This window comes from Primulina huaijiensis, chromosome 3 (genome assembly GCF_012295235.1).
Source record: "Primulina huaijiensis isolate GDHJ02 chromosome 3, ASM1229523v2, whole genome shotgun sequence".
Lineage (NCBI taxonomy): Eukaryota > Viridiplantae > Streptophyta > Magnoliopsida > Lamiales > Gesneriaceae > Primulina > Primulina huaijiensis.
In genome coordinates, this window is record NC_133308.1 from 10,443,386 (window position 1) to 10,454,622 (window position 11,237).

The window sequence follows — 11,237 nt, forward strand, 5'->3', positions numbered from 1 at the left end:
TGGCTTATACGTAATCTGATTTTCGAGTTCTACACTTTTCTTCCTTGAAAGTCACGGCTAACACATAAAATTGTGGGAAGGAATTTTGGCAAATTGATTTGTTTAATTGTTGATTAAAATCAATAATTAATTGTTAATTATTGGTTAACAATCAAGTAGCCAAAATCCATGTTTATGAACAATGATCTCTCGGCCATACTTTCAAAAGATTGGGAAAATTTTGGCCAAGTGATTTTTCCCTCCACCACCGCGCCGCCGACGCTACACCGTCACAGAATTTTAGAAATTCGAAATGTACAATCTCAACACATAAATCGTTTGCGATTTCTAGTGCAATCCAAGCGAGGAATATAGCTTTCGATCGTAGACCTAATTAGGTGATCAAAGGAGAAAAACCGTTCGTAGGAAATTACAAGAAAGGCTATATCCGCCTCAAACCGGAATAGTTTGGAGTCCAGCGTTTAGAACGCAAAAGTATAATCCTAAACGTCCTATGAATGTTTTAAACACACGACGCCCAAGAACAAAATTTTAAACTTCCGCTGTGTTTTGGGTGCGAGAATACGATGCACCAACAGGAACTTTCAAATTATTTCCGAATGATGACAACTTAGAAGAAATTTTCATGTCCTGATATTTTATCTTTTTAGCTGGCACCACGTTGGCTTTTTTGGTTGCGTTTTTCCAAATTCTACTCGAAAGTGTAGAAATTTATCTGAAAGCTAACAACAAATCGAAGCAATGAGCAAAGTTAAAAACAATGCTATTAGGGAAACTCAAGTGGCATGCTTCAACTGTCGTACTGTTAATAGTGACAAAGGGCAGCTTACGTGTTATTGCTCACAATGCGACCGAATAATCCCCCAACAGCAATTGTTACAACAATTTCTAGGATCTAATTCATGATATTGGCTCTAGTATCAACTACAAGACCCAGTGACAGTCAACATACCAAAGTAAAAAATGATGGTTATGTGGGAACTCCACCCTAATAAGATTAAAATCGCATCAAGCATAATTTTTTATCACAAAGCCACAGTTGACAATCATGGCAAATGATGCCGACAGAAATCCAACACTTCGAAAAATCCCCTATGCCATATATTCTTCAAGAACCAGAAAAAATAAAAGATATACGCGGTTTCAGAAAAGATTCCAACAACTAATATGAACATTGGAAATCCCATAAAAAAAATTCGGGTTTTTTTGATTGATTAATGTCGAAAGTAATGTATTAAGTTTCATCTTCTTCTTTGTTTTCTACGGCATTCAAAACATTCAGTACATGAGGGCTTACTACTACTCGCGAAGCTCGATTGGAATTTGCTCGGATCAACTTTCAACTCTTTTACCAATATCTGGTGAAGCTTCTTGCTCTCTTGCATCAGCTCCTCTATGAGTAGCTGATGTTTCAGCACCTGAATGCACAAGAATATGGGAGTTAAGAATATCACCACTAGAAGAGATATATATTCTAGAAAATATCTTGGACAAAATGCAACCATTAATTCCATCGATTTAATTAAATTTATTTCTACAATAATGAAGTTGGTACCATCTGAAGCATGTTGTTTTCCAGCTGCAAAGACTCGACCTGCAGTGCAAATAACATCCTTTTCTTTATATATGTTACAACATATGATAAAAGAAACAAAGTTCAAACATAATACTCAAGTGAAAAAAGAAAAGATATTAGTATCCAGCACAACAATAGGTGGAAGAACAAATACTTCTGATGCACCAATCATAGTCATCAATTGAAATGTCACTGTAGTGACACCTATATGCCCAACTCTCAGCATTTCTTTGTTGAAGCACAGAATACACGTCGCATAGTGTTTGAGACCAAATATTTATTTTTAGCCGTCCAATTATATTTTTATAATCATCCCAATGGAAAATGAGAGGTTGGATATGAAAATAGAAGCCTAATATAATATGGATGTCTAATGAAATCGGGCCCCATGTGCAAACCCATTAGCCCATAACTGATTAATTATCAATTGATTATTTTAATTTTCTGATTGATTAATTAATGGAAAAGTAAATAGGAGAAGCTGATAGGGTTGGCCCAATAACTTAAGAGTTTCTATGCAGATAAGAGACACAAGGATGGTGCTCAGCCAAATAAAAGAAGCAAAGAAACATAAAGAAAGATTTTTACACACTTGAATCAACAAAGAATACATTATTTCAGCAATCTGAAGAGCAACTTAGCATTATCCACAGCTTTTTTCCAATTTCAATCAGTACAAACTACTCACATTTTCCCAGCATGATTTTCAAAGTTCCCTATAAATTTAGCATTCCTAGTTTGTTCATTCGTTTATTCAAATAAAAAAAATGTCTTTCTCTAGGAAAGATTCCTACTTTTTCAGTCCTAACTATCAGCATTTATCTCTTTTCGGTCAATGAGAAATCTAGAGGATGATTTAGAAAAGTCAATGTCAGAGCTCAAAAGCTACAGGTTTCCTTAGCTTTCTACAACCGTTGAGTTAAAGTCGGAACAAATAGACAACCATTTGTATACTACGCACATGTGGCACCTCTGTATTTCCTATATTGCAAGGATCATTGAGCATAGCAATTTGTATTCGTTCAATCGTAAAATAATAACTAGAAAGGAGTCAGAAGCAGAATCTATTGTACGACCAGAGAAATCATGTTGACTTTCATGAACTACTAATTTTAATTTATTGGTAGGATATTTGTATTTTGATAAGTTATTCTCAGAGTGGACCTAGTAATGCAGTCGGTGATATATAAAATTTGAATTTTTCTATTTAAATTGGGTGACAGCCACAGCTTGGTCCGCTGGTCTGTAGATCTAACAGTGATGAACTAAAAACTAGATCTAAACTCTGATTCATCTAGTTAATCTTAAATTAAATACAACTGTTGTTGGAAATCAAATGCATGACACACCAAATTACTTATACATAGATGACTTCATATGAAATGAAAAATTACCCATAGTTCTGAAAAAAGTTTAAGAACGAAGCAAAGCAAATACAATAACAAAAAAAATAAAAATTCATTCTACATACTTGTTCATGTCGGTCCATATCCTCTTTCAGAATCGGGTTTTTCAAAAAGTTGTTTATGGTCATTTCAGTCCGGCTACCGTGTTGTGTCTTTACTACATCATTTTTTGGTACTAAAGTTCCTTCCAAAAAAATGCTTGTTTTTCCATCCTGGACGTTGTCTTGAAACGAACTGCTTGAAACTGAATCCTTGATCGTTCTTGTGCTAGTCTGAAAAGATTCTGGGAGAAGTCCTTGATTGATTGGTAAAGTGGAAGCGATTCCAAGTTTTTCCATTACATGTGTGACTGCTTGCTGATAAATTAGGATGTAAAGATAGATTTGGACAATGATGGAACAAACGGCAAACAATATAAATACATACAAAAAGGTGTGACTGTATCTGATGCACCACACGGGGCTTCACAGCAAGACCTGCATTTCGTGAAAGGTTTTTATTATATAAGTAATCAGCAATAGCCACGAGCTGTGATCAATTATCTGGCAGCCTGTCCGTTAAGAGGATTGGAAAAGAAAGAATTTCAAACTGGCACCATAAACACACTCCATTTGTTTGGCTAATACAGAATCATTTGATTTCTAATGTAAATTTTTGCAATGATAGTAATTTTTTTTCAAATTTCTGATTTCTTGAGAGACTTTAAATCCATATCTTCAAATTTCTTTCTTAAATCAAATTACAATTCAACATAGAATAGAGGTAACTAGATAATTAAAGAATTATGTTCCGTATTGACTCGTTTTTTAAACCTAAGTCAACTTTAAATAACTCTTCTAGATTTTATAGACATTGTTGGTGATAAAAATACTACGGCAAAGAGAATCTCGGTATAGAGCAAGACAAGTTTGAATAGCAAATATCAAGTAATAGTAGTTAACTGGCTAAAAGGGCAAGTATATCAAAGAATTGAATCTACCAACTCCAAAGCCATGGCCAAAACCTATTCCACAACCGATTCCCGCTTGAATGTTCTTTGCACCCACTTTCCTCAACTAAACATAAGAAAAATAAGCAAACCAAACTTTGGAGGACGGGTTTTGGGGTTAGCTCACCCTCGGTTAGAGCTTTGACAAAAAGCAACAAAAGAATCCAAACCAAATATATCAGAGAGACGTACAGAACTATTGACATGTCTTTGCACACCAGAAAAAGCATCTGTTGCACCCCTTGCAGCAACCATAACTTGGTTCAGCACCGGTACTGAACCTGATGACACAATCAAAAGTTTGATGATTAATATAGCATCAGTTTGCTCTTGAAAAGGATAGACTTATTGAAGCAATATCTGATCGGTAAAATCTTTGGAGCGGACTGATGAATCCTTGCGATAAGAAATGGATAAAATGGCATCTGTTTGAAGTCCTTATCTTTCTTCTAAAAATGACCCTCAACATGTAGCAATATTGTGGAAGACACCGGCACACAATTTTTAATAGAATTTTAACTATAATTTTTTGTGATTTGTGTAGATCATGCAATTTACCCATTGAGGAAACAGTAAATCGATTTCCACGTAAACTTTTGGTATCCAAAAGTATAGCAGCTCAATGACATCGATCTATTATCAAAATGTAAAGATATAACCCAAATGTATAGATGAGGTTTCAAGTGGGGTTTTAGAAGAGTAGTTTAATGGTAAATTTAGAAATATATTAGAACAAGAAGAGATGTAAACGATTATTACCAATTACCAATAATTTGAACGTATAGCATCCGAATTAAAAAGAGCACTTTTATACACATGAGGTGACAACGAAACACAATTCACGCCAATCTCTCAAATATGATAAACCCACAAAATCCAAAACCGATCAATTTAAATGCAGAGCTCCCAAAATTTCAAACAATTATACTCATAGCAGACGAATTCAAATATTTCAACTTTCTAAAAAATTCCATGTACTTTACAAATATAGCAATTAACAAACACCAGCGGATACCATCCCATATTCATGATGGTGTATTCACATTCTTGGTCTTAAACAAAACGTTCACTTCGCACCAAAAGATCCCGATGTTGCTATAAAGCAAGAGTCTTTATATACATAGAATAGAAAACCCACCTAAATTTAAAGGGCGGCCGATGCCAATACCAATGCCACAGCCAATGCCAAACCCAGTGAAAACTTGACCCACTTTCAATGTAAAGGGACTTTCAAAGCTCATATCTCTCTTCTCTTTCGTATATATTACACCTCTTCCACTACTGCTCTCCATTTATCCCTCGATCTTGAGGGTTCTTGAATTATTTTATTATTTCTTTCGAGGGTTTTTCAATGAAGCGAAAGCAGTGAACAAGATCTAGCAAAAAAAATTTAAGGGGTGTATTAATTCTATATTTTTAAAGATTTTTAATGTTTTGTTTTAAAATATGGATTTTTGTGGAGTCGATGGATTTTGATTGATTTTTATAGAATCTCATAGTATTGTAAACATATTTCATAGAATCTTATAGATTTTTTTTCAAGATTTTTATAAATTTTTGTAAAGTTTTTCATAGAATTATAAAAATTTTGTAATTTATAATTATGATTTATTTTTTTATTAATTTTTTTAAAATAATTATTGGACATGTATAACTTCTTCAATTTCAAATTTTTTTTATTTATGAAAATGTAAATGAATTTTACTTACTTAAATGTTAAATAAATTTAATTTGTGAAAAACGACAAATGAACTATCCAATTTATTGAAATCAAAATTTCAATTTTTTATGTCAATTCAACATATTAATGCATAATATTTTTATAAGTTCATAATAAAACTTTATTAAATGAACAATCAAAATAATAAGTAGACTTTTATATAAAAAAAAATCTAATCATTATTGACAATTTGATCAACATCGCTCCACATTCCATTGGTTATGGTATCCCTCCCTGCATTAGCTTTTGCTCGTTGTTGTTCTTGAGTATCAAATAACTGATCAAAGTTGTCATCTTCATAAACTTGTGCCGATGAAGACAATTGAGCTTCATTATCTGGTTCAATTTGAAATTCATCACATCGACACTCCTTTCGAAGAAAATTGTGTAATCCAGCCCAACCCAATACAAGCTCTGTTTGGGTCGTATATGGAAATGGAGGAGTCATCTTTAATATTTTGAATCGTGATTTAAATATACTAAATGTCCGCTCTATAACATTCATCAAAGAAGCATGACAAAGATTGAACAACTCTTTAGCATTTTCAAGGTGACGACCTTGACCTGTGAATTCTTGAAGATGATAACGTACACCTCGAAAAAGAGCCAAGAATTGACGTCGATTTGGATATCCACCATCCACTAAAAAATATTTACCTATCAAATCATATTTGTAAAGTTAATTAACTAATGAATAATATACATAATCTTTGAAAATTACAAAAAAAATATAAATAGTCATGTAATATATAGGAAACAAATATATCCCCTTAGTCAAGTTTGAATACCACATGACTTTTTAAAACTCTACCAAAATCCATGTTGAATCCCACTAAACATATATAGAGTATATAAAAGTTCAATTTATTTATGTTTATGAGTGGTTTTGAAGAGGTTATAGTATGGGCTATATTTTTCGAATTATTGTTTTTTAGGTTTGGTTTTATATTTAAACTATTTCCTTGATTTTTAAAATAATAGTTGGTTGTTTTATTTTCAAAATGGTGTCAATGTATTTTAAAGTATATATATGTATATTTTGAATTATGGAGATTAAGGAGAATTTTTTTTCCTAGCACGTTTTAAGAAAACGAGTAGTGGACGTTTCACAACTAATGAACGGAATTCAAATAAAGAAAATGAAAACGTAAATGTTTATATGATGATATATGTTTTGGGACACGTTTCTGCTTTGACACGTTATGCTTAAACTAATGCTTTTAAGACCATGAAAGGTATTTTAATTACTGTACTTTTCATTGCTGCATGATATGTATATGTACTTGTTATATCGGTTCAGGTGTGTTGAGTTTTTAGACTCACTAGGTGTGATTGATGTAGTTGACCATACGGTTGAAGAGACTGGAGGTGTTTAAGACTGAGTAGGCTGAGCTGTGGGTGCACGTGAAAACCCGAGAACCTTGCATTTCTTACGCATATTACGTTTATCAGACATGGGTTTAAGAAATATGGTTAAATGTTTTTTAATCTTGTTATACGTTGTTGATTTATCAGACTTTGTTATCTATTCGAGTTTTTTTTTAAATCAGTAGACTAGGAGATTGATTTCATTTTATGATTTAATTAACTGTATGTATTTTTATTCAGTATGCCATCACCTGCATGTTTACATGATACACGTTTTACAGTGCATGTTTATATGCTATATGCATGTTACGAAATGAAATGAGAAATTATATGATTTTCATGCATGTTGGCTTTGTGGTGGAATTGGACGTTAGAAAAGGACTGAAAATGATTTGACTATATTGATTTTTGGTTAGTAGTACTTATTTTCTACTTTTTAGGTCATAAGTTAGTCATGAAGATTATGAATGCTATGTAGATTTTCTAAGAAAATAATGATGATTCGTGACTACTAGTTGAGTTAATTTTTGAGAATTTCATATAAAGAATAATGATTTGAAGAATGCGACGATTTTCAGAAGTATAAAAATGTATAATTTGGGATTTTAGGTATTGATGGAAATGTTAGATTGGTTATGAGAATTGATTTTGGGTTTAATAAGCTTAAGATGATTGAACTTTATGTTATGGGAAACCTATGAAATGGAATTAAGAATGCCAAGGACTTATTGATAATTATAAAACTTTCGAAATTTAGGACCAATTGGATAATCCTCGAGGAAATTAGGAATTAATTTTGTAATTGTTAAGAAATTTGGGGACTGGTTTAGCAATAAGTAAGAATTGAATGGTTTTAATGATAGGAATTTTCGATGATTTAGGCTTGATGGGATATTTAGAACCTTGAAATATCTGAGTTATAATGTTATAAGAAATGGTCATCAAGGGCATTGTAGGATGAATCAATATTAGGCTTGAAAATCTAAGAGTTAGTGGAATAATGTTGTAGCAAATTAAGAATTTAGAGTGACGACAATTTAAGTTAAAGTTGATCAATTAGTTAAGTTATAGGATTAGACATTAAATTAACATATTTTTGGGAACCTAGGTTTGATGTATCATAAGTTTTAGTCATGTTCTTAAGAGTTAAAATTATACATTTGTTAGAGTTAAATTTTTTTAAAAAAATTTGGGCATGATTGGTGGTTAGGTTAATTGAGAGGCATATGTAAGAAGTAAGATAGACACCATGTCTTGGGGAAATTAAAAATGTTTGTTCTTAAAAGTCTAATAATATCATGATATTTGAAAGTAAGTATATATGGTATACTCATGAACATTTAGATATTATGATTTATAAGGAATAAAAGCACTTGAAAAATTTTTGAAAGTCATTAAGAAAATTGGGATTAAGTGGATATGCGTATTTGAATTGTGTAAGTTTGAATTTTTATTTTATGTGATAGGTGTTCAGATAAAATTTTTGGGTGAAATAAAGACAAAAAGAAATAAGTTGTGTTCAACATGGGTTACCAATGAACGAATATGAAGATTTTTATCGAGTAAGAAATCAAAAATATTGATATGTGGATTCTAGAATTCTACGGATTTCAAGTGAAGTTGAATTATTAGAGTTAGTATAACACTAACATGTGATAACTTACTAAGTTTTATACGCTAGTATTAATTAAGCATTAAGGATACGTCAGAATGCGACATTCTTTTCAATAAGGAAAGTCCAAGTGTCTTAGGCCTCAATTATATAGTAATTGAGAAGAAAATAGTTTAAGCATGTAATTGGTGCTAGAAGGGTTTTATTATATAGGAAAAATATCAATATTGTATATTTGGGTTTTATGGATTAACGTTACTCGAAATTTAAGATTTGCAACAATTTTATATTTGGGATATACTTGTAAATAGTTAAGTTATGTTAGTTTGGTTCCGTAAGATAGATGTTCGATTAAAGGATCTTAGACTAATATTATTATGAGATTGAGATAAGGTTTAAAAATTAAGTGTATTACCCAAGATAGAAGTCGTTAATAAATCTTGGTTCTAAGATCTCTTAATTTGAACTGCATAAATGCTAATATTTGGATTTAAAGCCTTAGCATACCTTGAGTTCAATAAATTTAAGAAAGGGTGTGTAAGGTCCAAAATACAATGACGTAATCCAACTGCATGAAAATCTAGGGAAAATAGAAAATGACTAATTAAATGATTTTAGTGGCATGAATTAATTATAATATGCATGTTAACATGTTTAAAATGTAGTTTTATTTTAGAATGCATAAAATCGTGTTTTAAAGGTATTCGAGACGCGATCGAGGAACGGAGACCGATGGCTGAAAAAGAGAAAATATTTTTATTAAATGATTACTTTTAATTATTAAAAATATGGTATATATTATATGGTATTTTGGAAAATGGGGTATTTTGAGGTGTTTTTATACGTCGAGTCGTATTTTTAAACGGTATTCGTTTTTCAACGAAAACATGGGCTTTTTGAGAACTTGGCTAGTAATTTCACAAACTTTCCTGTAGGACTGAGCGCTTGCCGCTTTACCAAAAGCTATAGCTGGTGGTAATGGTGCAACTCAAATCTTTTTAAACCGCACAGCAACTCAAGCACCACGGTTCGATCGCTCTACCAAGCAAGAACAATTATTGCACCCAACAATCTCCCTCCCAATAATTGCACTCTTTGCAATCAATGGAAATCGAACCCGTGACCTTGGCTCTAATACCAATTGTAGGACCGAGCACTTGCCGCTTTACCAAAAGCTATAGCTGGTGATAATGGTGCAACTCAAATCTTTTAAACCGCACAGCAACTCAAGTACCACGGTTCGATCGCTCTACCAAGCAAGGACAATTATTGCACCCAACATTTCCTAAACAAAATATTTTAAATATTACTTAATGAGTTTAATGGGCCTATTATACCATATTAATGGGCATAAGCTTGCACACATGATGTAATTAACAAATAAAAAGCCCTAAACCCTACCCCAAAACCTTTAAACTCACGCACACCACACACAACATGAAAAGGCCCGTATTTCGTATTCATATTTTTGCGGAATTATTAAAATTTTTCTAAATAAATAAATACCTTGCTTCAAAATAAACATGTAAATAATTTCAACTTTAAAATAACAGCGAAAGAAAATATTGTTTCAAATAACAACTTAAAAATAATCCAACATATTAAAACTGAGTTTAAACATAATATTAAAACTGAGTTTAAACATAATAAAAATGCATAAACTAAAACATGAGGTCCTCGGGTATACTACTGCTGCCCCAAGATAGCTCACTGATCTACGCCCTCCGTCTCGACCTCATCGGTACCTACAACAATCAAGTATAGTGAGTCTAAAGACTCAACATGTATATATCGTGAATAACAAGTAAATATACAATAAATTCGCATGCAACGTAAAAATATGGTATCGTAAAGCGTATGGTGAAAATCGTATCATGAGTAATTATATCTTCGTGCATATCTGAAAATCATACGTAAAAGCTTTGCTCCATCGAGCTCTGTCATATCATATCATAATTTTCTAGTAGAGATAATGTTCTAAGCAAGTGGCCCATAACATAACGTAAGCGCCTGATCAGACTAAACCACAGTATACTGGGCGGTAGAGATCAATCACAGCCCTTGGACTGGATGTCCGTACCCATACATAATCATAAACCGGTCGTAAGTCACCGGGTGGAGAGGTCCTCGGTTGCGCCTACCGACTTCGAAACCCATAAGCGTAAGGTGGCCACAAGACATATCACATATATCTCAAAAATAAACATTTTATATTTTTATGCACGTAATATGTGAGACCCCGAGACTAAACACTGATAAAATAGCTTTGATGGCATTTTGGTAAATAAGTTGAAAAATATTCAATTTATTTCGATGGCATTTTCGTAAATAAGTTGAAAAATAATGAATTAATTTTAAAGACAAAATGGTAATTAGTGTCATATCTTTTCCATATTAAGTCCAAATGATTTGATATTTGGATATACCGTAGAAAACTCAAAGATATAGAAGTTTCATGTTTTGAGTTTTGAAAAATTTGATCGTTTGACTGGTCCAAAGGGATGCACCGACTTTAAAATGTTAAATAGTATATATTATATTATATTATATTATATTATTAATATAAT

General features: G+C 32.1%; 1 protein-coding gene across 1 annotated transcript; it reads right to left on the bottom strand.

Annotated features, from left to right (window-relative positions):
• Window positions 1-582: 582 nt before the first annotated feature.
• On the bottom strand, window positions 583-5,339 carry LOC140973506 (uncharacterized). The gene is made up of 7 exons (XM_073436367.1): window positions 5,109-5,339; window positions 4,163-4,251; window positions 3,962-4,037; window positions 3,409-3,458; window positions 3,048-3,338; window positions 1,556-1,594; window positions 583-1,418 (listed from the first exon to the last, which is right to left on the bottom strand). Exons 1-7 carry the CDS (start codon window positions 5,260-5,262, stop codon window positions 1,242-1,244), a joined length of 876 nt encoding a protein of 291 aa, XP_073292468.1. The 5' UTR covers window positions 5,263-5,339; the 3' UTR covers window positions 583-1,241.
• Between the last annotated feature and the right edge of the window lie 5,898 nt (window positions 5,340-11,237).